General features: G+C 40.0%; 3 protein-coding genes and 1 pseudogene across 13 annotated transcripts; 3 read left to right on the top strand and 1 right to left on the bottom strand.

Annotated features, from left to right (window-relative positions):
* The first annotated feature begins 2,446 nt into the window (after positions 1–2,446).
* LOC103422217 (protein PHOSPHATE STARVATION RESPONSE 1-like) lies at positions 2,447–7,683 on the top strand. 11 transcript variants are annotated; one of them, XM_070805602.1, is made up of 10 exons: positions 2,576–2,769; positions 3,438–3,569; positions 3,692–3,743; positions 3,844–4,496; positions 4,612–4,843; positions 4,931–5,007; positions 5,105–5,144; positions 5,738–5,795; positions 6,718–6,787; positions 7,091–7,683. In XM_070805602.1, exons 4-10 carry the CDS (start codon positions 3,852–3,854, stop codon positions 7,454–7,456), a joined length of 1,488 nt encoding a protein of 495 aa, XP_070661703.1. In that variant the 5' UTR covers positions 2,576–2,769; positions 3,438–3,569; positions 3,692–3,743; positions 3,844–3,851; the 3' UTR covers positions 7,457–7,683. The 11 variants fall into 11 exon arrangements, with proteins under 11 accessions (XP_070661699.1, XP_070661698.1, XP_070661706.1 ...); XM_070805599.1 differs by having other exon boundaries at positions 2,584–2,769; positions 3,692–3,766; XM_070805598.1 differs by lacking the exon at positions 3,438–3,569 and having other exon boundaries at positions 2,447–2,769.
* A 1,017-nt stretch (positions 7,684–8,700) lies between these two features.
* Positions 8,701–12,318, top strand: LOC103422239 (cellulose synthase A catalytic subunit 4 [UDP-forming]-like; annotated as a pseudogene).
* A 3,651-nt stretch (positions 12,319–15,969) lies between these two features.
* On the top strand, positions 15,970–21,080 carry LOC103412167 (cellulose synthase A catalytic subunit 4 [UDP-forming]-like). The gene is made up of 12 exons (XM_008350762.4): positions 15,970–16,128; positions 16,320–16,524; positions 16,633–16,754; positions 16,868–16,934; positions 17,121–17,271; positions 17,360–17,972; positions 18,059–18,196; positions 18,324–18,449; positions 18,545–18,757; positions 18,857–19,372; positions 19,657–20,007; positions 20,235–21,080. Exons 1-12 carry the CDS (start codon positions 16,048–16,050, stop codon positions 20,814–20,816), a joined length of 3,165 nt encoding a protein of 1,054 aa, XP_008348984.1. The 5' UTR covers positions 15,970–16,047; the 3' UTR covers positions 20,817–21,080.
* Positions 21,081–21,427: 347 nt separating this feature from the next.
* On the bottom strand, positions 21,428–25,481 carry LOC114823496 (MDIS1-interacting receptor like kinase 2-like). Its single transcript, XM_029098976.2, has 2 exons — positions 22,131–25,481; positions 21,428–22,036 (listed from the first exon to the last, which is right to left on the bottom strand). Exons 1-2 carry the CDS (start codon positions 25,450–25,452, stop codon positions 21,732–21,734), a joined length of 3,627 nt encoding a protein of 1,208 aa, XP_028954809.2. The 5' UTR covers positions 25,453–25,481; the 3' UTR covers positions 21,428–21,731.
* Between the last annotated feature and the right edge of the window lie 212 nt (positions 25,482–25,693).

A 25,693-nucleotide genomic window follows, 5' to 3' on the forward strand; every position in this document is an offset into this window, starting at 1 on the left:
ATTAATGTTTAAACTAAACATGAATACCAAATGATTATAAGGTGAAAACACATGAATCAAATAAATCAACTTGCAAATTTGAGTCAATTGGTAGTGAGCCCCTTCTCTATTACACTCAAGTTTGAATTCTACTGTCCCGTAAATCACAGTTGATTAAAATTACTTTGTCAAATCAATCAAGTGGAGAACAAAAATAAATGAAAATTTGGAGCATGACTAGGGTGCATTGAAGTATTGAATATAATCGCAGATGTTACTTTACCATAACGGCGAAAAGCAATTACGCTTATGTATTTTGATGTGAGTTCGATCTCTCATCCTCCTAACAACTAACAATTAAACCCATTTACTTAAATGTCGTCTCTTTTTTGCCATATTTGGGCTTTTGGGCAACTCCAAAGAACATTTTTTCTTTTCCAAACCTCATTACACAATATCCCTACGCTGAAAGAGTTGCTCATTTGCAGCCATGGTCCGAAATGCCGATATTATCGCCGATATTATCGGTTTTTAGGGGAACCGAAATTTTTTTCACTATCCAAATGGTTTTCGGGATAATATCGCGATATTATTGAAATTATCGATAATATCGGAATGGGAATACTCGGAGAAGAACGCCGGAGCTGTAGAAGCTCCGGCCGACTGTAAAACAGGACCCTAGACTCCGATCTAGGTATGAAAATGAAATAGAAGACGAGATGAACGTTTTTATATATGAAGTTTGCCGTGAAACGGTCGAAGGTGTTCGGAAAGTGAGTCGACACCCACGGCCTCGCCGGAGTTCGCCGAGTTGCAGAGACGAGAAGGAGAGGGAGAAAGACGAGGTTGCTGATGATGATGGGTGTGCGTGTGTGTATGTGGGTCTCGGACCCTCGGTGCAGAAGGGAGAAGATAGAAGAGAAGGGAGAAGAGAAGGGAGAAGACTCAGAAGAGAGAAGCAAGGGAGAAGACTCAGAACTCAGAACTGAAGAGAGAGAAGGAAGGATCGAGAAAGAGACTGAGCTCAGTCTCTGTTGCGTGTGTGGTGTAGCAGCCAAGCTTATAAATATCTAGATGCGCTTTATAATTGTTTATTATTTTTAATTCTCGAGATGCATGCAGTTTGACATGTGTATAAATACATCACAACAAAACCAAAGTTCTGCATCCCAATCCCACCAGGATTCTGGAGGCCTACAGGTTGCTCCTGTTTTTCTTTTTCTTTGTTTTTTTTAATAAAATTTAAATTTCTGATTAGAGTAGTGAATTAAAACATGGCAATTGGGGAGTGCAGAGATGTTGAGAGTGGGGAAGGTAATAATCTTAGGGATTTAGATTTAAAACAGCCTTTGGTGATTAAGAAAGACAAAATCTTTGCTCATGAAGATGGTGATCAAGGGAGTGACAAAAGTGGATCAATTGGGATGGTTTTGGTCAGCACTTTTGTTGCTGTTTGTGGCTCTTTTGAATTTGGATCATGCGTAAGTACTATTCTTAAAAAACTACCTATAAACATTTAATTTAATTTATGAAGAATGAAACTCGAAGTTGGGTGTAGGCACGCTGTCCTGACCAATTGGCCTAACCGATCCCTGTTTTGAATTTGGCCTTCTGTTTCTTGGTCTTTTTGCTTTCGTAATTAGATTTTCTGCAGTTATGCTGGTTTTAGAAAGCTGCCTGGTTTACGTATGTGTTATTATTGTTGTTTGTGTTTCTTCTGATAATTAGGGGGCAAAAATACAAAATAATCCAAAAAAAAGAAAAAGAAAAAAAAGAAGTGAGGTTTGTTTTAGCTTAAGTTATTGTTTTGGCAGGTGGGATATTCAGCACCCACTCAATCTGCTATCAGGGAAGATCTTAATCTCTCTCTTGCTCAGGTAGTTTGCCTTCTTCTTCCTCCTCAAGAAATGCATTTATTTTTACAGTGAAGTGAATTGGTTACTAATAATTTGATAACTACTCTTCACAATATACTCACTCTACACATAGAGATGATGAAGATAGTGAAAAATTTGAACCTCATAGGAACTCTATGTAGTACTAAGTCACTTATGTATCTTACCATGCAATGTATAAAGTGTAAAATATTGTACTAATTCATTATATATAAATAATTATGGTGTGTTTAAACTTCTTTCATTAATTACTACATATTTTCTACACTCACAATGTTTGTCAGCTCGTTATATAATCAACTTGATAATGTTAAATCCATCATGCAATGCATTTCCTTCCAATTTTTTGTGATAAACTAATAGATAATTGACTAAATAAACATCTTGCAAAGTTTCAATAAAAATTTCCAAGTTTTTCTTACAATTTCCATGGTTTCCATATAATTTTTATCGATATCGATATTATCCCGATATTTCCATCGATATTTCCGTGTTTTCGAACTACCGATATTTCCGATATTACCGATATTTAATACCTTGTTTGCAGCTCACCAGATATTTTCACCAATCGTAGTCCTCCCTAACGTGGGCCCCGCAAATATGCCCTGGAGCCGTCCCTAAACGCACCACTGAGGCGCGTGGAGTAATCGTACTGTTCCTCGAAACGCAGAGAGCCCCAAAAAATCAAGGGAGAAAAAAGGGGGCACATAAACAAAGCGCACTCGCGTGACTCGTCACCGTTCACTTCCCTTTCCCCTTCGTTCTTTCGCTCGCAGAGCCGGTGACTGAATTTTAAAACACCCGCCTGTTGTTTTAGACTTGTCTCCGTCATCATCCTCCAAATTCCTCTTTCGATTCGATTCTGCGTGAATTGGGGCTCGCTATCGAGGTTTAGGTGCGTATTCGATATACCCTTTTAATGATTTTGTTCAATTTTGGGGTTTTGGGTTGGAATACGGGGATTTATTGCTCTTTGTGGATGCCCATTTGGAGTTTTGATTCAATTTTTGCGTATGTTTTTCGAATTGGTATTGTTGGGTGGAAATTGAATTGGGGTTTCGATGGATATTGTGGTTTGCTGTTCTTCAATTTTGGTGCATCTGTCGGTTTGGATAATTGGATGTATGGCAATTTTTCTTTTTTGCATGGTGGGGGTGTAATGTTGTAGCTGTGGTTTTATTTTATTTTATTTTATTTATTTTTTATTTATTTTAATTATTTTTACTTCAATGAATTGCATGTTTTGATGAAATTTGATTGCTTGAGCTTGTAATCATTTGCTTTGTGATTTTGTTTTCGGGGTTTTGCGTGGAGGGGATTTGGTAGAATATAGGAATATAGTTGAAGAATGGTTCTAAGATGTAAAAAATTAAGTGTGAAGTTTTAATCGGTAACTTAAGGATGTTCGTAGATTTTTGTTTGGTTGACATAAGTTGGATTATTCTCCGGGCCGGTTCAAAGTCAGACAAATGAGTGTTTAGTGCTGTCCAAATGTGAACTTTTGATTGTGTTATGTAGCATTACAACCACCTGATCAACTGCCTCTTTGAAAATGACCATTAGGTAAGCTTTTTGGATAAATTCGTTTGGATAGTAGGGTTCTTCAACTCATAGTTTTAAGGGGCTCATTTAGTCAGGGCTTGGAGTGGCATCCATTCAGCGTACTGTGATGTAATTGCACACTCGTTCCTGCGGGTTCATTTTGTGAAAATATTTTCATGGTTCAGGGAGAGTTTTATCATCTTCATGTTAACAAATGCTTTCGTTTCATGATGGTTGGTTTTAATCGTTTCTTGCATTTATTCTTATGTTCACAGGCGAAAATTGATGACCCCTTTCAGTGGTTTTGCTGTCAATAACAAGCAAAAGGTGTGCTGTCAGTAGGATTTTTGGCAAGTATCATCACTATCACAAGCTAAGCTAATAGCTCATGACTAAATTACTGATGCTCCCACTTTTCTGATTTTAGGAATATAGATGGAGGCACGCCCTGCTATGTCCATCCGGACATCAGCTGCAAAGCAGCTTACTCATATGGGGGTCTCTGCAGCAATGTCTTCATCCTTACCAGTCCTTCCAACCTCTTTGGAAGAGACATATCCCAAGTTGCCAGACTCCCAACAGGTTTCCAGGGAAAGAGAACTTATGACAAGGCCTGTTGGGCATGCTGGTCGCTTAACCTCCAACAGTGGAGTAGTCGGTCACATATTTTCATCATCATCAGGATTCTCAACAGATCTTCACTACTCAGCTCTTTCACCTCATGAAAAACAGTCAAAAAACTCTCCTTTCATTTCTCAGAGTTCTGCAGCTTTGCCATTACCTCATTCTCCTCATTCAGGATTTCTTCAGTCAACAGAATCTTGCCCTTATCCCAAAGAAAACAGTGGTTCCTGGTGTACAGATTCACTGCCAGGTTTCCTTCATTTTCCTGTCAATAGCCATGTCGAGAATAGTCAAATAGAGAGCAGTAGTTGCAGTGGGATAATGTCTGCTGATGAATTTGTTAAGCGACATGATTGGCAGGATTGGGCAGATCAGCTGATTACTGATGATGATGCTTTAACTTCTAACTGGAATGAGCTTCTTGATGACAATAGCGTAACAGATCTGGAACAAAAGGTTGAAATATTTTCATATAGTTGGTCCATGATATACATTTACAAGTTTGATGAAAATTATCCGTCATTATTATCAAAATAGAAAAACCAGTTGGGTTCTTATTATGCTGTTTCAGATGAAATACCAGGCTCCCCAACCGTCTTCAACTTTTTCGGCTGAGCAGTCCCAAGTTCATCAGCAACAACCTGCTTCATCTGGGGAAATCATTCCTGCTCCATCTAGGGAAATCATTTCTGTTCCTGCTACTTCCTCAGCTAATAGTGCCCCTGCCAAGGCGCGCATGCGTTGGACGCCTGAACTTCATGAGGCCTTTGTGGAGGCTGTTAACCAACTTGGTGGTAGTGAAAGTGTGTAACTCGGAATTCCTCTGGCTTTACTGAATTCTTTGCCTAAGATACAAACTTCTAACTCAATTAAACTTTTACTTCTCACAGGAGCAACTCCTAAGGGTGTGCTAAAGCTCATGAAAGTTGAAGGGTTGACTATCTATCATGTGAAAAGTCACTTGCAGGTACACAAGTTCCTTTCACCAATAAATAGTTTCCCATAGAAACTCTGTGAGAGAGAGAGAGAATTTTCTTTTGATTGGAGATCATTTTGAATTGCAGAAATATAGGACTGCTAGATACAGACCAGAGTCATCCGAAGGTATATAACTAATGCTTCCATGTATATACATGCGTACGTGTATATGTGTATGCAACTATGTATTAACAACATAATTTTCTGTTCTTCGGTGCTGGAGGTAGTGTTATGAGAAAATAATTGTGATTTTTGGTGGTGTTACTCTTTTTTTTTTTTTTTTAAAATTTTTTTATTTATAAATTCTGCGTTTCTTGTTTTTGATGCTGTCAAATGAGAATTATTCCTTCTTCTTTTTATAGTTTATACCCAGCTGCGACTCGCACTATTTCAAAATTTCCACTATATATAAACTGATTTTCCAAGTCTCAACTTTTTCCCTAGCATTTGTGAAGGCTATGTTTTGGTGAATATTTGAATTTCTCATTATTCTTTTATGTTTTCATACTAGTTATCTAAGTATTTTTATTAGTCTATTCATTAGTACCGTACATATCATCCTATGAGGTATTTTTGTGCTGAAATGCTTGTTTTAATCTCCTTGAGTTTCATGCTCTATCCTTGAGACTTTGAAGTTGGCATGGATATGCTTACCTCATTTGTTTTTGATACCTTATGTAATTAGTTAATGTGATGTATTAATGCACATTCTTTTGTAGGTGCCTCGGAGAAGAAATTGACTTCAATTGAAGAAATGACGTCTCTTGACTTGAAAACGTAGGTCAATTATTCTTTATACCTATTGGTCCGATGCTTGTAAAGTAGCATTAATCATGTGGTACTTGTTTTACATAATCATTGCAAGGTTGCAACATCTGATGATACACCTTGTGGTTATCCAGTTACTGCTGATAACTTATGATATTTCCATAGATAGGGTCATTAGACTCTGTACTTTGTGGATTTTGAAAGAATGCTGCTTGATGTGGATAGGAAGATAACAACTCTTTCTCAGAAAAATAAAAAAACATATGAGACTTTACTGGAATTTGGTTGACCCCAAAGTTTCTTACACCTTGCTGCTCTGATGGGCATTTGGAACTCAAATGTGCTGTTGTAGCATCAATAGCTTTGCCGCGGATGCTCCAATGTATACTATCCACTAGCCAGTCATTGCTGTTTAGAGGTCTTAGGTTCACATAAACAGAATGTCTACTCGTATTCTACTGCAACTTTAGTGTTTATTGCTGGAGTTAACTTGAGAGTTCCAAGTTGAAGATTATTGCCATTTAAGTGCCTTCCTGTCCACTTCTCAACAAGATTCATAAGGTTGTTTCTCTGTTTAACCTCATGGAGGTGGGATGGTCAAATAAAACAAAGAACCTTAATTGCTTAACTTTTATCATATGGAAGACGTAAACTATTGTTTATTTTTTTTCAATTTTTGATAGGACCTACATACTGTTAACTATTTGTCCTTTTGATAGGACCAAGGTTATGATAACATTAGCACTTGGAAGATACCTGTTAACTCGTTAACTAGTTGAATGCGATAAGCCCAGAGTGGGTCTAACAGATTGCCCAAGGGTCAAATGATTCAACCTTCTATTTATAGATGTGTTCACTATTATCTCATTGTGTATTGTGTTACCATTTTATATTTTTCTGAACCTTTCTGCTCTTTTGATTTGGGTAACAGTGGTATCGAGATCACTGAAGCTCTGCGACTGCAGATGGAAGTTCAGAAGCGACTGCACGAACAGCTTGAGGTATGAATTTGTCCATTGGAAAAGGATTTTTTTTCTTTCTAATTGATCAATGGGTTGAGTAATCCTCGTAAAATCTCTTCTGAAGGTTTTGTTTAACTTTACCTGTCACCACTGTGAAGTTTGTGAACACACATTTATAGCACTGCACTTTTTTGGCTGTGGTCAAATTTCGAACCTCAAATTTGTGTTTTTGAATACATGCCCGGGTTCTATTCATCTGTTTTTTCTTATGTTGGTTTAATCCTCTTGGGTTTCTCTTTTGCAATTTTCTGTGTAACACATGCGACTTTCCTCTATGTGCAGATCCAAAGAAATCTGCAGTTACGAATAGAAGAACAAGGGAAGTATCTTCAAATGATGTTTGAGAAGCAATGCAAGTCGGGTATTGACACGCTGAAGCGATCATCATCCAATTTGGACGACCCCTCCGCTCAGCCTTCAGATGAAATGCAAGTTTGTCCCGACAAAAGTGAACTGGATTCCTCCAAGTTGGACCAAGGCGAGACTGAAACTGATCCGGTTAAAGCCAACCCCACATCATCAGGTGGTTCACAGGAACCGGAAGGGAAGCAGAAGTCGCCTGAAGCGGAAGCACTTCCTGAGAATCTGGAGCCAGATGGTGGTGTCTCCAGTCCCCAACCTCCAAAGCGTGCCAAAATCAAAGAATAGGTCACGTATCATCTGTTAAATCTCCATTAGACCTTGTGAAAGAGCTTCTGTGATTATAAGATGGGCACTTAATATTGTGAATGCAATTTTTTTTTATTTTTTATTTTTTTTTGTAGTTGATAATTTGTAGCTAATTATTAGCCAAGTTTTTATACTAATTATTCTCAAAACTTCAATCTCAACTTTTAAATTTGCTGTTAATAATAATAATTTCTTATTCGGACAAATTTCCGAGCCTTTAGAAAAGTGCTTTTTTTTTTACTCCGAAATTTCTCAATAATATTTACTGTAGGTTCCCATTTTTGAAGAAGAAAACTCCGCGACTCAGTTGTTGTTGTACTCGACTATAATTTCACTACAATGAAATTATTGTGATGGCACTCTAACCCGACAGAGTCCCATCATGGTTTGCATAAAAAACATAAAAACCTAGAGTAATATGAATAAGGAATACCATCATGGAATAATGAATTGTTTGTTTGTAACTTTAGCAAGGAATTTTATTTTTTATTTTTTAGTGTTTTTATTTGGAAAAAAGGATATATATTATCCCTTTCTAACGGCCCAATTACATTTTTCATCTTCAAGTTTAGGGTGACTTTTAAGATGGGCAGTAGAGTTTTAATATTTCCTTTTGCACCATAAGGTATTGAAACTGTATCAATTTATGTCTTTTCTCGGATTGATTGTGCAACCCTTGTACAAGAACGTTTAAGTCACATTTGCACCATATTGACATAAAAACTCAACAATTTGAAAAAGAGTTGGACGTTCAAAGAACCTCATGACCCATTTTGAAAACCACCTCAAACCTGAATTGTATAAAATATAATTTACCTTGTTCTAAACCACTCTAACCTACAAGACTACAAATGCGAACTTCGTGATGTGAAGAGGCTGACACATTGCCTTAACTCACATCCATCTCCTTGAATTTAGTTAGAACTTAGTTAGCTTGATGAGTTTTAAGAGGGACCCACGTGCATTTTTTGTTGTCTATAAATGAAAAATGTTTTGAGTTGAAGCATTTTCCATACGAAGAAAAAAAGCAGAAGCCAAACATCTTCTCCTCAAAAACACTACAGACTCAAACATACGACTTCACAACCCACAGTAGGTACTCAACAAACTCTCATACTTCCTCTTTACACCCCAACATTTCATTATAATACCCCTCCTTCCCTCCTCTCCCTCTCACCATCTTTGGCATCCCAAACATCTCCACTGTTATGGCCTCGAACACCATGGCCATGGCCGCCAGCTTGTTCAATGGTTCTCACACCATAGTTGTGCATGGCACTCAAGAGGTATGGATAATGTACAGTTTTTTATATCTTTTTTCTTATACTGCAACTTTGGTCCATGAGATTTGACCTCACTCTTGTACTGCCACTAAGACCATATGGTCGGTCATTGACAATGTATAACTTAATTAAAATGTTGATGACTCGTTACAATTAGTATTAGGTTAAGTAGTTAAGTAAGCAATGTGGAAACTGGTAGTATTAGGTTAAGTAGTTAAGTAAGCAATGTCACACTTCATTCGAATCTGGACTTTTCGCAGTTTTGTCGAATCCCAGGAACCACTGGCGAAATGTACCCATCTCATCAAGCAAACTCATCCCTTACCGCTTGGTCATTGTCCTCTGGCTTGTATTTCTAGCCTTCTTCTTCCGTTTTAGAATCCTAACTCCGGCGTATGATGCTTATGTCTTGTGGATAACATCTTTAATTTGTGAGATATGGTTTGCGTTTTCTTGGATGCTTGAACAGTTCGCCAAATGGAACCCCATTAACCGCGAAACCTACTTGGAACGCCTGTCCATAAGGTTCGACCGCGAGGGTGAACCTAACATGCTGTCCCCGGTTGATGTCTATGTGACGACAGTGGACACTGCCAAGGAGCCTCCACTCATTACAGCAAACACAGTTCTCTCTATCTTAGCTGTTGACTACCCTGTTGACAAGATCTGCTGTTATGTCTCGGATGATGGTGCTTCAATGCTCCTTTTCGATGTGCTGTCAGAGACTGCCGAGTTTGCAAGAAGATGGGTGCCATTTTGCAAAAAGCAAAACATTGAGCCTAGGGCCCCGGAGTTCTATTTCTCCAAGAAGATTGATTACTTGAAGGACAAGGTACATCCGAACTTCGTAAAGGAGCGCAGCGGAATGAAGGTAAGCTCAAAGATAATACGATAAATTTGCATTAATTTATGGCTTCTTTAAATTCTGATGCAAACACTCTGAAAACAATGATCCAGGTTTAGCGTTAATATTATCCCTCCCTATCCGCCTTCTAACTGAGTTTTAGGCTCTATTAGTTTCTGAAAGATAAAGAGTGTAAGTCACTGTTTGCACGGTCTGCTGTGACATTTTGGTTGACTTGGGAAGTGGTACTGGTGCACGAGATGTTGACTGCGAGGAGCTGCCTCGTCTTGTGTATGTCTCGCGTGAGAAACGTCCTGGATATGAACATCAAAAGAAAGCTGGTGCGATGAATACTTTGGTGAGCAAATGTTGATTTAATTTGTGTTCTTAAGTCGAAGATAAATTCTCGCATTCAGCAGTGTTTATAACTTACAAATGTTAGTATGGGATCAACAGGTTCGAGTGTCTGCGGTGCTTACTAATGCACCTTTCATGTTGAATCTGGATTGTGAGCACTACATCAACAACAGCAAGGCTGTAAGAGAAGCTATGTGCTTCCTAATGGATCCGCAGCTTGGAAAAGAGCTCTGCTATGTCCAATTTCCTCAAAGTTTCGATGGCATTGATCATCACGATAGATATGCTAATCGAAATTTTGTGTTCTTTGATGTAAGTTCAACTATATCTTTAACTTGTATACTCTTAAAACGCCGCTGGGCTTAGCCTAGTAGTGAGGGTGGGCAGGGTGATGGGAAGGAGTAGGTTAGGTCCAGGTTCGAAACGCTTCAATGTAACAAACAAAAAAAATAGCACGCTCTCGAAAATACAGAATTCTATGCCTGTAAAACTTTAGCTCAATTTCTAGCATTATTATTTTTTTGTTATAGATCAACATGAGAGGCCTAGATGGAATCCAAGGACCTTTATATGTTGGAACCGGATGTGTCTTCAATAGGCAAGCAGTATATGGATACGATCCTCCAGGGTCTGAGAAGCGCCTTAAGATGACATGCGACTGCTGGCCTTCCTGGCGCTTCTGTGGCTGTCGTCATGGTTCGAAGAAGTCTAAGAAGCATGGGGTGAGAAGTCTTCTCGGGGAACTTTACCCCAAGAAGAAGAAAATGATGGAAAGGAACCACATAAGGAACGGAAGCACACCCATGTCTGATTTTTCAGAAGTTGAAGAAGGGTTTGAATGCTATGATGAGTTGGAGAAATCATCATTCAAGTCACAGAAAAATTTCGAGAAACGTTTTGGACAATCTCTATTTTTTATGGCTTCCACTCTCTTGGAATATGGTGGGCTTCCTGAAGGGACTAACAGCCAAAAGCTCGTTAGGGAGGCCATAGATGTTATTAGCTGTGTCTATGAAGAAAAAACTGAATGGGGAAAAGACGTGAGTACGTAGCATTATGATGAACTACTGCATATATGATGATTTAAGGTTCATAAATCCAGCATAACTATTTGATTTGTAGGAAATATGCACAAATGAAACCGGTTATAAACTTTCAAATAAAAATAGAACTGGCCACACTAAACAGGTTATAATTAGTGGTATATAAACCACGATGCGTGCTATTTGTGCATATAAGCTTGATCCTTTTGGATATGTTAGGTCTTGATATCAAGATGACCAAATCCGAAGGTGCTGAAATGGTTGGTTTTTGCATTGCAGATTGGGTGGATTTATGGATCAGTTACAGAAGATACTCTGACTGGCTTGAAAATGCATTCTAGAGGATGGAAGTCGGTGTATTGTATGCCAGAGAGGCCTGCTTTCAAGGGGTTTGCTCCTATAAATTTGTCCGATCGGTTGCACCAAGTTCTGAGGTGGGCTCTTGGCTCTGTCGAAATCTTCCTTAGCCGTCACTGCCCGTTGTGGTATGCCTATGGAGGAAAATTGAAATGGATGGAGAGGCTTGCTTACATAAACACCATTGTCTACCCTTCCACTTCAATCCCCTAGGTTGCCTACTGCACTGTGCCAACTGTGTGTCCTTTAACTGGGAAATTCATCGTCCCCACTGTAAGTACTTTTTAACTTTTGGAAATATGCAGGAACATGACTGGTTACCAACTTTAATAAAAACTTATAACCGGAGACTGGTTTTGTACTCCATGTACGACTTATTGTATGTTTAGTGTCCTGTCAGTCTATTTTTCGATTAAAAGTTTGTTTCGTTTAGTGTTTAATGACCTAATAATAATTTCATATCCTGTGCAGCTGAATACCTATGCTAGCATTTGGGTCATGGGTCTTTTCCTCTCCATCATTACAACCGCCATTGTCGAGCTCAGATGGAGCAATGTCAACATCAAGGATTGGTGGCGAAACGAGCAGTTTTGGGTAATTGGCGGAGTGTCAGCACATCTTTTCGCTGTATTCCAAGGCCTCCTCAAAGTCCTGGCCGGAGTTGACACCACCTTCAGAGTGACATCAAAAGCGGCAAAGGATGCCGAGTTTCGCGAACTCTACCTCTTCAAATGGACTTCTCTTCTCATACCACCAACCACCCTCATTATCTTGAACATGGTGGGAGTTGTGGCTGGAGTCTCTGGTGCCATTTAAGCTGGTTACCACTCTTGGGGTCCTTTGAGTGGCAAGCTGTTTTTCTCCTGGGTCATTGTTCATCTGTACCCTTTCCTCAAGGGTTTGATGGGAAAGTTATGCAAATTTCTTTTGAAACAAGTACGATATTCATTAACATAACGCATAATTCGTACAAACTGAGGGTAGTGTGCTAAGTGGGCCTCGATAAAAACTTTGCCGGGGCTTTTAACCTGGTCTAAGGAAAAGAGCGTCCCACACAAACAAAGAGCTACCCTCAAAAGTACAATAGAAATTGAAATTACATGCCTTCCTCAAACAAAAGATCGTGGATCAAATCCGAAGGTTCCTCAAACCACATTACATCATGGAAACAACTGGTGCCCATCCGTGTAAGGCGATGCGCAACTGAATTTCCTTCCCTCTGAATATAACCACACTCCACATAAGGCAGCTTCAAAAAGAAATACCTCAAGTCATTTATAATCGTTCCCAAACCGGAATCATCGTCCCCTTTTCCTGCCATAGTAGCAACCACAACTGATGAATCCCCTTCAAATATGACCTTGACTGCAGGTGACCAAAACCTCTTAAAGTACTCCACTGCATGACGAGTAGCAATTAATTAGCTCTGAATGCAGAGCCGACGTCGACCCTTAACAGGTCCCGCGGTAGCTCCCAAGAATCCTCCCATATGATCTCTAACCACTACACCATAACACCCCCCCCAAGAACCACCTTTACTCCATGCACCATCAAAATTACATTTGATCCATCCCATCCTAGGTTTCTTCTAATTTTGAAACACCCGAGCCGCCCCCAGGGTAAGGGGTTTGTGCCATCTATGAAATTCTTACAACCAACCTTCAGTCCTCAAAACTATTTCCTGCGTGGCAAACTAGTTCCCGTCCATAACACCTCATTTCTATGCTTCCAAATTGCCTAAATCAGCATTAACCAAAGCTCAAAACCCACCACGGAAAGGTTTTACGCACAAAACTCCATCCACTGCATGAAAGGCATTCGGTCCCACCTACTATCCACCCTCAACCCCAAACTTTGAAACCACACAGCTCTCGCCAAGTTACAATTACTAAGAACATGCTCAACTGATTCTACTGTTACCCCACATACCACACACGCCACTTCCCCTAGTACTTTCCTTTTACTCAAATTCAGACGTGTGGGTAATGAATCCAAGCAAGCACACCAAACACAGATTTTCACTTTCCCTGGGACATTGGCATTCCAAATCTTCTTCCAGGACTTCTCCCCCAAACCACCAAAAGAAGATGAAGTACCCACAACACTAGGGCCATTATTATCAATTATACTCCGAGCCACCTAATAGGCACTTCTTACTGAGAACTTCCCATTCCTTTCGTAATGCCATATAAGCCTGTCTTCAACATCCCGAACGCTAAGTGGAATACTTCGGATTAGTTTCGCTTCCTCTGATGACAAAAGACCACTCAACAACTGGATATTCCACTGCTTCGGTGCTCCACACAATTGTTCTTCCACCTCGGCCTCCATGTCCTAGTGCCTCGGTGGTGGTGTTAAAATTCGGAAAAATGAGTCCCGTGGGATCCAATTGTCCTTCCAAATTCTGATGTTTTACTCGTTGCCCACTCGCCATCAATGACCTTTATCAATGATCTGTCTCGACGCTGCGATACTCTTCCACACATACGAACTATTAGGAGTCACAGTTGCATCCATAAATGCGGACCTAGGAAAGTATCGAGCTTTAAAGACCTTAAAAACAAGAGCCTCCGGTTGTTGAAGAAACCTCCAAGCTTGTTTAGAAAACAATGCCAAATTAAAAGCATAGAGATCTCGAAAGCCTAATCCCCCCTCAAATTAAAAGCAAAAATTAGATTAACAAAATTCAAAGAAATTAGATCTCAAATTTTATTGCTCGCTGGTCTACGAACCAAAAAAAGTATAAGAAGCGAGTACATTTTATAAACCTTATGATGCAGAGCATATGGGAATTGGATCCTCGCCGGATCTAATGGCTGGGGATCCTAAGGATCAACCCACGTGGGCCGTTGATCAAAAATCGTGCGGCCACAATTTTTTTCTTTTTTATATTTTTCACGTAAAACGAGACTGTTTTACTTTTAAATCATTTAATTGTGACCGCACGATTTTTGATCAACGGCCCACGTGGGTTGATCCTTAGGATCCCCAGCCATTAGATCCGGCGAGGATCCAATTCCGAGCATATGTATGTTGGTGTTAGGCCTACTAGGGATCCTACCTAAGTGGGTTCATAGTGGGTACGTTGTTATGGGCTAATACAAGTCTATAAGTATTTATGTTCTGGATTAATGTGTTCGCTTGATTCTTGAATCTTATGATAATTAATGTTGGTGTGTCTTGGATTTATAAGGTTTGTAATCTTTACGATAAACGTTTCTCTTGACTCTCACAAAATGGAGATCCTTGTTGATTTGGTGTCTTTGTAATATTTATGATTGAGATATGAACGAATGTATAAAGAATTTTTAGCGAGCTTTTACTTCTTTTTAGGTTCGTGTGATGCAACCTAACCCTAGATGTGGTGCCTTATTGGTCAAAACCCCTACATGCTAACTATCTATGGCTAGGCTAGTTAATCATTTAAAAATTCCATTAGGTTCAACGTAAATCAATAAGCACATCTCACAAATCCTAATTACATATGGATAAAAACTTGAAAATAACATGAAGGAAAGGTCTTAAGTAAGTCTCTTCATTTATATAATGATATATGAAGGAGGTGTCCGTATTCTCAATACACTAAAAAATTTAAAATCCTCTCATTTAATTCATACAATTTCCACACAACTTTCAATATATAACACGTATAAAATTTAGGTATTTTTAACATACTATTTGAAAGAAAGAAAAAACTAAATAAACAAATAAATTTTAAAATTTTAATTAAGTTTGAATCTCAGGTGAATTCGATACCAAATTATTATTATTATTATTTTTTTAAAGGAGGACAATTGGTGGGTAACCATGGTTGTCTAACCATTCTGGGGGCCGGGAAGACTCACAAAGACATTTCAGTCTCCTCATAGCCACAAGTGCTTCCACACCAGCAATGGGTTCCACACCAGCAATGGGTTTCGAACATGAGACCTCCAATTTTAAGTTTTAAGGAAGTCTTGTAATCCGTCATTTACCATTGGACCATCAGCTCGTGGTTGAATTTGATACCAAATTAAATTGTCTATTGTGTGATTTAATCCAACTTCCCCACTAGTAAAATATAACTTCGCACTAATATATATATTTTTCAGCATTATTTTACTATAACTATTATATATATATATATCTAGAGGAATCCTTTAACAAGAGAGATTATCATTTTTCTAAAAAAATAGAGACACTTTCTTGACCGTTAGATTTCGCTTTAATGAAATTGTGTGGCCTGTGATTTAATCTCAACTACACAATTTCTTTAAAGCCAATCCAACGGTCAAGAAGGTGTCCTCATTTTTTTTTGAAAAAGGAAGATCCCCTTGTTAAAGATATATATATATATATATATATATATATATATATATGTACGTGACACCTGGAAAAAGAATGCAATTGTGTTGTTTATTTATAAAATAAGTTTGGCGTCAGCCACATAGAGTGCCTTTGAGTTGAAGCAAGCCATTAAACATTTGCCAGACCAAGCAAAAACCTAACTCTTTCTTCTCCTACCTATCGCTCAGTCAAGTAACGTCTCTTCGACTCTAACCTACGACTTCCCAACTCATAGTAGGTACACACCAACCCTCTGATCCATCACACTTTCTCTTTACACCCCGACATTTCATTATAATACCCCCCTTTTTCCCTCCTCTTCCCTCTCATCATCTTTGGCATCCCAAACATCTCACTGCCATGGCCTCCAACACCATGGCCGGCTTTTTCACTGGTTCTCATGCCCGCGACGAACTCAATGTTGTGCATGCCTCTGAAGAGGTACGCATAATGCATAGCTTATATCTTCTTCGTTTTTTGAATCCCACAATTGTCGTCCATGATATTGAACTCATTCTCGAGTGCCACCAAACCAAAATGGTCACTTGCAATGTGTACCTTAATTGAAATGTTAATTATTTGTTGCACTTAGTGTTAATTAATTAACTGATTAGTGTGGTAATTGGATGCAGGACCGGCCTCCTACGAGGCAGTCAGCGTCTTCAACAAAAGTGTGTAGGGTTTGTGGAGATGAGATTGGATACAAAGAAGATGGGGAGTTGTTTGTGGCATGTCATGTGTGCGGCTTCCCAGTTTGCCGGCCTTGCTATGACTACGAAAGGAGTGAAGGCAACCAGTGCTGCCCTCAGTGCAACACTCGTTACAAGCGTCACAAAGGTGACATTTTCGATCAGTTGTATGATCTCACTAATTAATGTGGCATATGCATATGTTCTATGTGGAATAAGCCTTAAATATATATGTTTACATTTTTGTAACCTGTAGGTTGTCCTAGAGTCGCTGGAGACGAAGATGACTTCGATGCAGATGATTTTGATGATGAGTTTCAGATCAAGATTGATCACCATGATGATCCTGCAGAACAAAATCATGTCATTGCTCGTTCGGTACTAACTTCGTCTAGTTTGTTTAAGATTATATGTTGTTCTTGATCTGAGAATCGTAGTAACCTTAAGGCACTCAAGTAGTAAAGTGATTGATATTGGTGAGTCTTTTGCAGGAAAATGGAGACCACAATCAACAGCAATGGCATCGAAACGATCAACCTTTCTCTGTTGGAGGAAGTGGTGAGGATTTAATTTAATTTAATTTAATTTAATTTAATTCAATTTATATTACTACATGTAAAGGGAACTTGTTTATTAAACACGCACGCTTTGTCCGTGATATCGGCAAGTGTCAGACCACAAAGGGAACCTTTTTATTTTTCAGAATTGCATTTATTTGATTTACGCTATATTTGGTTTCTGTAGTTGCTGGTAAGGATTTTGAAGGGGAGAAAGATGTATTGAGCACTGCAGAGTGGAAAGACAGAGTAGAGAAATGGAAAGTGAGGCAAGAAAAGAAAGGTTTGGTGAGCAAAGACGGCGGAAATGATGAACAAGGCTTGGAAGATGACTTCCTGTAAGTTGGATTTATGCTTAATCTGTTTACCAAATTTAGTTTTTGTCAAGTGATGCCACGGTGTTTCATTATTCGAATCTTTTTGCAGTTTGGCTGAAGCCCGCCAACCACTGTGGCGAAAAGTACCCATCTCATCAAGCAAAATCAGCCCTTACCGCATAGTCATTGTCCTCCGGCTTGTGATTCTAGCCTTTTTCTTCCGTTTCCGCATCTTAACTCCAGCGTACGATGCTTATCCCTTGTGGCTCATATCTGTAATTTGTGAGATATGGTTTGCATTTTCTTGGATACTTGATCAGTTCCCCAAATGGAACCCCATCAACCGCGAAACTTACTTAGACCGCCTGTCCATAAGGTTCGAGCGTGAGGGTGAGCCTAACACATTATCCCCAGTTGATGTCTATGTGAGTACAGTGGACCCTCTCAAGGAGCCTCCAATCATTACAGCAAACACAGTTCTCTCGATCTTGGCTGTTGACTACCCTGTTGACAAGATCTGCTGCTATGTATCGGATGACGGTGCTTCAATGCTCCTTTTCGACGCGCTATCAGAGACTGCAGAGTTTGCAAGAAGATGGGTTCCATTTTGCAAAAAACATACCATTGAGCCTAGGGCCCCCGAGTTCTATTTCTCTCAGAAGATCGATTACTTGAAGGACAAGGTACATCCGAACTTTGTGAAGGAGCGCAGAGCCATGAAGGTAAGTGAAAACAAATTAGTTTATATTGCAGACACTTCGACAACAATGAAATGATGGTTAAAGGATTTTTTTGTGTGGTACTGCAGAGAGAGTACGAAGAATTCAAGGTGAGGATTAACGCATTGGTGTCGAAGGCTCTGAAGAAACCAGAAGAAGGATGGGTGATGCAGGATGGCACTCCATGGCCCGGTAACAATACTCGTGATCATCCCGGAATGATCCAGGTTAACATTAATTTTATCTTATATTCCTCTATTAATTGAGTTTTGGCTTTATTAGATTCTCAAATATAAAGAGATTAAAAAGTAACGAAAATGGATACGAGATGGCTTCTTTTCACTTGATTTGCAGGTTTATTTGGGAAGTGAGGGTGCACTAGATGTAGATGGTAAGGAACTGCCGCGTCTTGTATATGTTTCCCGTGAGAAACGTCCTGGCTATCAACATCATAAGAAAGCTGGAGCCATGAATGCTTTGGTGAGCAAATGTTGATTTAATTTGTGTACTTAAGTCAAAGATAGTTTCGCGCATTCAGCAATGTTTGTAACTTGGGCATGTTGTGTGATCAATAGGTTCGAGTTTCTGCGGTGCTTACTAATGCACCATTCATGTTGAATCTGGATTGTGACCACTACATCAACAACAGCAAGGCTGTAAGAGAAGCTATGTGCTTCCTAATGGATCCACAGCTCGGTAAAAAGCTGTGCTACGTCCAATTCCCTCAAAGGTTCGATGGAATTGATCGTCACGACAGATATGCTAATCGAAATGTTGTCTTCTTTGATGTAAGTGCCACGCGATCTTTAAACTACTCCATCTCTTGCAGTACAAAATTCTTTGCCTCTAAAACTTGGCTCAATGTCTTGGGCTGTTTTTTGTTATAGATCAACATGAGAGGCCTAGACGGGATCCAAGGACCGGTATATGTTGGGACTGGATGTGTCTTCAATAGGCAAGCATTGTATGGTTATGATCCGCCGGTTTCTGAAAAGCGACCTAAGATGACATGTGACTGCTGGCCTTCATGGTGCTTCTGTGGCTGTTGTCGCGGTAAGAAGAAATCTAAATCTAAGAAGCATGGGGTGAAAAGTCTTCTCGGGGGACTTTATTCCAAGAAGAAGAAAATGATGGGGAAGAACTACGTTAGAAAAGGGAGTGCGACAATGTTTGAACTTGAAGAGATTGAAGAAGGGTTTGAAGGTTATGATGAGTTGGAGAAATCATCACTCATGTCACAGAAAAATTTTGAGAAACGATTTGGACAATCTCCTGTTTTCATTGCTTCCACGCTTATGGAAAATGGTGGCCTTCCTGAAGGGACTAATAGCCAAACACTCGTTAAGGAGGCCATTCATGTGATAAGCATTGGCTATGAAGAAAAAACTGAATGGGGCAAAGAGGTGAGTAGCATTATGATGAACTTCCGCTCTATCTATATAAAGATTTAAGATTCTTAATTTCGGTTGAACTATTTGATCTCTAGGATATATGCACAAATTGCACCAGTTACAAACTTATAACAAAAATTAGGTGTGATGGAGACTAGACCGATAATAAGCCGTATATAAATTCAATGATGTAGGTCTAGTTATGCATATTAACCTATATCTTTGGATATGTTAGGCTTTGATAGGAAGTTAATAAAACCCAAAAGCGATGAAATATTTGGTTTTTTTCGTTGCAGATTGGGTGGATTTATGGTTCAGTTACAGAAGATATTTTGACAGGCTTCAAGATGCATTGTAGAGGATGGAGGTCAGTGTACTGCATGCCAAAGAGGCCAGCTTTCAAGGGATCTGCTCCAATAAATTTGTCCGATCGTTTGCACCAGGTTCTGAGGTGGGCTCTTGGCTCTGTCGAAATCTTCCTTAGTCGTCATTGCCCGTTGTGGTACGCCTATGGAGGAAAACTAAAATGGCTGGAGAGGCTTGCTTATACCAACACCATTGTCTATCCTTTCACTTCCATCCCCTTACTTGCCTACTGCATCGTTCCAGCCGTCTGTCTTTTGACTGGAAAATTCATCATCCCCACCGTAAGTACTTACTTCAGGAGATAAGAACTGATTACAAACTTTTGATAAAACAAATAACTGGAGTGACAATAACCGTGGTTTATTCATTATATACGGCTTCTATGTTCCGTGTCCCCTCAATTCCGTTTTATATCATAGGACATGTGCCAATGAAGTTTTTGATTTTCAAAGCACTATCATTTTTTCATGAATCATATTATCTAATAAGAATCTCAAATTTCGTGTAGTTGAATAACTTTGCTAGCATATGGTTCATGGCTCTTTTCCTCTCCATCATTGTAACCGGCATCTTAGAGCTCCGATGGAGCAATGTGAGCATTGAGGACTGGTGGCGTAATGAGCAGTTTTGGGTGATTGGTGGAGTGTCGGCACATCTTTTTGCCGTCTTCCAAGGCCTCCTCAAAGTCTTGTTCGGAGTTGACACCAATTTCACGGTCACTTCAAAAGCGGCAGACGATGCTGAGTTTGGAGAACTCTACCTCTTCAAATGGACTACTCTTCTCATACCACCAACCACACTCATTATCTTAAACATGGTGGGAGTTGTAGCTGGAGTTTCTGATGCCATTAACAATGGCTATGGTTCATGGGGTCCGTTGTTTGGCAAGCTGTTCTTCTCCTTTTGGGTCATTGTTCATCTCTACCCCTTCCTCAAAGGTTTGATGGGAAGGCAAAACAGGACTCCTACCATTGTGGTACTTTGGTCAGTTCTTCTTGCTTCCATATTCTCATTGATTTGGGTGCGAATCGATCCCTTCCTGCCCAAGCAAACTGGACCAATTCTTAAACAATGTGGTGTGGAATGCTAGACTTGTTTCTCTAGAAAAACTCGGGTGTATATTGGGATTCACGTGATGTGAGAGATACAGAATAGGGGATAAATCCTCGGTTACACGCTAGAATCCCCCATGCTTCAGGGATCTTTTGCCTTTTCTTCCCTTCATTGATTGTCTTTATAGTTATACAACTTTTGCTTGTTTGTCTTCAAATTTTCTCAAGTTTCCAGATAGGGTGATTTGTATACACACTATACATATATCCATTAAAAGAGATATTGACAGTAAGGTCCCAAACCCACTAGTGTTTCTCACTTTGTCCTTAAATTTGTTTTTTCAGGAAATGATTTTCCTACATCTTTTTCTTCCACAATAATTTTATTTTTCTAATATTTGAATTGAATAATTCAAAATAATAAGAGGATATAAAAAGGGAATGAGTGCAAAAAGAAAGTGTGAAAAATGGACAAATTATTTAATTGACTGATATTTTGCAAAATTAACTATAAAGCAATGAATTTGTAGCTCAAGTGCTCAAAAGTGTTTATGTGTATACACGATGTCATGTTTGAATCCTCCTGGAAAAACGCAGTGTTGCAGAAAATGTTGACGCGTATATTTTTGGCAGGTGAAATTTGGAAACATTGAAAACTTTGGCTTGCATGTAAAGCTCTGGTATATAGTACAAGTACACCTCTTGTGTGTTCAAGACTGCCCGTACAGGTCTCGTACCCTACGGTTATGAGAAAAACTCCGGGATATATTGCGGTTACATGTAAGAATCTACCGAGCATCTAGAAACAAGTCTTATTGACTATAGGCACAATGCATTTACATACAAAATACAACTACACCAAGAAATGGCTATATCCAGTCCTCCTATTTTTTATGCCTGGTTAATTTATTGATGGTTAATGCACCAAATGGTTTGGAAAGGTAAGGCAGGGTCTAAGCCGATAGCTCTTGTGCCACATAACGCATTGTGGGTCGCAGCTCAGGACGTGGACGAGCGCAGGCCAAAGCTAAGGTGACAACAAACGCCACTGCCTCCGCCAATTCACCGGTTGGAGGCTCCAGCCTTTGGTCTAACACATCTTTTAAAAGCAGCTCTGCATTTCCCTTCAATGTTTTTGATGCTTCTAATAAGGACTCGAGCATTTCCCCCGGGTGTCTTCCCATCACGATTTCTAGTGCCACCACTCCAAAGCTAAACACATCGTTCTTATCCGTGACGCACATAGTGAATGCAAGCTCTGCACATCAAGAACAACAAAAATGAACCACCCTAAACATACCTTAGTCACTAAAAGAATCAGCCAAAATGAACATATTATAATGTTAGGTTACCTGGTGCCATGTAGCCATAAGAACCAGCAACATTGGTCCAACTGGTTGAATCCGAGCTCAAGAGTTTTGCTGTTCCGAAATCTGATAGCTGAGGCTCAAAATCCGACTCGAGCAATACATTGTTGACAGAAATATCCCGGTGCACAACGGGTGGAGAACAATCATTGTGCAAGTAAGAAATTGCATGAGCTAGTCCTTGCACAATTTTCACCCTTGTACCCCAGTCAAGCTCACCACCTCTGTCCTCGCCATACAAGGCTTTTCCGAGGCTGCCTCTATCTAAATACTCATAAACCAAGAACATGGAACCCCGCCTTAAACAGAACCCGAAAAGCCTAATGATGTTGCGGTGCCTGACATGAGTCAAAGTTTTGATTTCGTTCTCAAAGCTCTGCCGATTTATTGCTGGAATGTCGCTAGAATCAGATATGTTAAGCCTCTTAACTGCAACAATTTGGCCCGATAGCAACTCTGCCTTGTACACCCTTCCGTATCCTCCTTTTCCAATGCAGTATTTCTCAGCAAAGTCCTCCGTGGCCTTCACGATTTCTCCAAATGTAAATTTCACTTCTCTTCCCCATATGTTAGACTCAAAGCTTTCAGATTCGGAACTTTTGGTTTCCACATAAAGCAGCTTAGGCTTCTTTCGGAATACGAGAATCAGAGCAACGGCAGCTGCAATCAATAATAAACCACAAACAGGTACAAAGACACCAATCAGAATTTTGTTGGTGTTCATGTTGGACTTTTTGCCCGAACTGCATGCAGTTAGTCCTTCTGAAGCTCCACACATGCCAGAGTTTCCGGCAAAGGCATTTGCTGGTGCCTTTCGGAAAATGCCTCTGGTTGGGACTGCACCTGTCAAGTTGTTGTGAGAAAAATCATAGCTGATTAGACTACCCATGTCGGAAAATGCAGATGGGATCGCCCCCGAGAGATGGTTGTTTGAGACATTGAGAACCTCCAACTGTGTGAGCTTGGCCAAGTTTGAAGGTATTTGTCCTGAGAGAGAATTGCTGCTAATATCCAATAAGAACTTCAACTTTAAGTTGCCAATTTCCTCTGGGATATTACCTGATAACTTGTTGTGGCTCAAGTTCAAGATCGTTAATTTGTCGAATGTGCCAGGATCAATTGGTATGTCTCCCATGAAACTGTTATCGGACAAATCAAGATGCTCGAGCTTACTCAATGTGCCTAGACTCTTGGGAATTGATCCCGTCAAGTGGTTCCTGCTAAGATTGAGGATGAATAGCAAGCTTAGATTTCCTATTCCGTTAGGAAACTGCCCAGTGAATTCATTAGACTCTAAGCTCAGATATTGCAGCTGTGTCAACTGCGCAAGCTCAGGCGGGATTTGACCCGAAATTTTATTTCTACCCATACGCATATCCTTGATGTTTATGCATTTTCCCCACTGTGGTGAGAGTGTACCAACAAACTGGTTGTCGGTAAGAGCAATGAATTCAAGACTGGGATGAACACCAAATGCATTTGTAATGTTCCCGGTAAATTGGTTCCCATCAAACCGGACTCTGGACAATGCCGAACAATTCCTCAAGCACTCGGGCAAAGACCCTGTGAGATTGTTAATGTTCACTGTGAGAGCTTGCAACGCGAATCCGCTGCACAACGCTGGTGGCAACTCTCCAGAGAAGCTGTTGTTTGAAAAGCTAACATTTGTAAGACCAGGACTGTACTTCCCAAAATTGCTTGGAATGCCACCCGATAACTTATTTGTGAAAACAGAAAAGCTCTGCAGGCTTGTGAGGAGAGAGACGTTCTTCGGCAACTCCCCCTCCAGTTCGTTCGTGTTGATGTCGAAGGTAGCCAGTGACACCATGTTACCAATCTCCTCGGGGATTGTTCCGCTAAGATTGTTGGAGAAAAGTTGCAAGCTTTGAAGATTGGTGAGACTCCACATTGTCATAGGAATTGGCCCGGATAGCTGGTTCTCGGAAAGATCCAAATCCACCATGTCTTTCAAGTTTCCAATCTCCGAGGGAATTAAGGAAGTGAACTTGTTTTGGTATAAGTACAGGACATGGAGTTTCGTCAACAGCCCCATTTCCGGTGGAATGTTGCCACTGAAGCTATTGTTTTGGAGTTGCAAAGAGACCATCTCAGTCCAACTGGAGAGCAGAGAAGGCGGGATTGGACCGGATAACAAATTCCCGGATAAACCCAATTCAACAATGTTAGTCAGACCAGACAAGGATAGAGGCAGTTCCCCAGTGAGGAAATTGGAAGCCAATGCCAAGTATGTGAGATTAGTACAAAAACCGAGCTCGAAAGGGATCGAAGAGTTCAATGAATTGTTTCTAAGATCAAGGTATTGGAGCTCTCTAAGTTGTCCTATGGAAGATGGGACTTCTCCTTCAAGTGAATTAGTAAGCAAATCAATTCTCTGCAGCCCAGAAACCAACCCAATACCCTTAGGAATCGGACCGTTGAACCGGTTCTGGGCCAAACGAAGATGCTTAAGCTTTAGAAAGCTTGTTGGCAATGGCCCTTGGAATTGGTTATTAGAAAGATTGAGATACTGAAGCTTGCCCAGATTGGTAAAGGCACTTTCTGGGATTTCACCAGTCAATGAATTTTGAGATAAATCCAGAAAAGTTAAGTTTTTGCAACCAGATACAAATTTATGTGGGAATTCAGAATCTAGACTGTTGAGAAAAATGTCAAGGTATTGCAAAAGGGGCATGCTTTTAAATTTAGACCAGTCAGGGGTTTTTAAATAATTTCCACCCAGAAGCAAAAACTGTACCTTTTGGAGGTTGGTAAGCTGGTAAGGGATTGCACCAGAGAGGCTGTTGTTGAAGAAGCTGAGATAGTCAACGTTGGTCAACTTCCCTATTTCCTCAGGGATTTCTTGGGCGAAAAGGTTGTTTCCCAGGTCCAAAGTTTTGAGCTTTGAGAGGGTTCCAATGGCGGATGGGATCGGCCCACTGAAATTGTTGGCATTGAGGTTGAAGTGGGTGAGGTTGGAAAATGGGGTGTAGTTGAACTGTGTTAGGGTTGCTGAGATGTTGAGGTTCGAGAGGTCAATTTGGGAAACTGTTTTGGTAATGGGGTTGCAAGAAATGGCTGTCCAGTTGCAGAGGTTTTTGAGGTTTGTGTGTGCCCATGAATCCAGAGAAGGTGGTGGTCGGGAGGAAAAGCTGTTTTTCCAGGCTACAAGTGCTTCTGCTTGTGCTGCTGGTGAAGTGGTTGCCTTCAATGGAAGAAAGGAGAGGAAAAGAATGTGGAGGAGCAGGGGGAGGAGAAAAGGAGGAGAAAGCTTGGGAAGTGCTTTCATGGTGTTTAACGAACTTGACATTGTTGTTTGATTCTAAGGTTTTGGTTGTAAGTTTATATAGAGGAAGAGGGGGTCCGCTTTCGGACTTAATTAACGGGAAACTTATGAATGCATAGTGGTCTCGTCCCATTGCCCTTACTGTTTGTGTTTATTGACTTAATTCATTTGAATTCTAAGGTTAATGATTTTATTTATTGATGCAAATGGAAGCGTAAAAAGAATACACTTTTCATTTATAACTGAATAAAATACACTTTTTATT

The sequence above is a fragment of the Malus domestica genome, chromosome 10 (genome assembly GCF_042453785.1).
Source record: "Malus domestica chromosome 10, GDT2T_hap1".
NCBI classification, from domain to species: domain Eukaryota; kingdom Viridiplantae; phylum Streptophyta; class Magnoliopsida; order Rosales; family Rosaceae; genus Malus; species Malus domestica.

Coding starts and splice junctions, on each gene's coding strand:
- LOC103422217 (XM_070805598.1), top strand. CDS start 3,852: ATGGAGGCACGCCCTGCTATGTCCATCCGGACATCAGCTGCAAAGCAG. Junction 4,844..4,930: donor CCAACTTGGTGGTAGTGAAA/GTGTGTAACTCG, acceptor TACTTCTCACAG/GAGCAACTCCTAAGGGTGTG. Junction 5,008..5,104: donor ATGTGAAAAGTCACTTGCAG/GTACACAAGTTC, acceptor TTTGAATTGCAG/AAATATAGGACTGCTAGATA.
- LOC103412167 (XM_008350762.4), top strand. CDS start 16,048: ATGGCCTCCAACACCATGGCCGGCTTTTTCACTGGTTCTCATGCCCGC. Junction 18,758..18,856: donor GAAATGTTGTCTTCTTTGAT/GTAAGTGCCACG, acceptor TTTTTGTTATAG/ATCAACATGAGAGGCCTAGA. Junction 20,008..20,234: donor GAAAATTCATCATCCCCACC/GTAAGTACTTAC, acceptor AATTTCGTGTAG/TTGAATAACTTTGCTAGCAT.
- LOC114823496 (XM_029098976.2), bottom strand. CDS start 25,452: ATGTCAAGTTCGTTAAACACCATGAAAGCACTTCCCAAGCTTTCTCCT. Junction 22,037..22,130: donor TTATGGCTACATGGCACCAG/GTAACCTAACAT, acceptor CTTGATGTGCAG/AGCTTGCATTCACTATGTGC.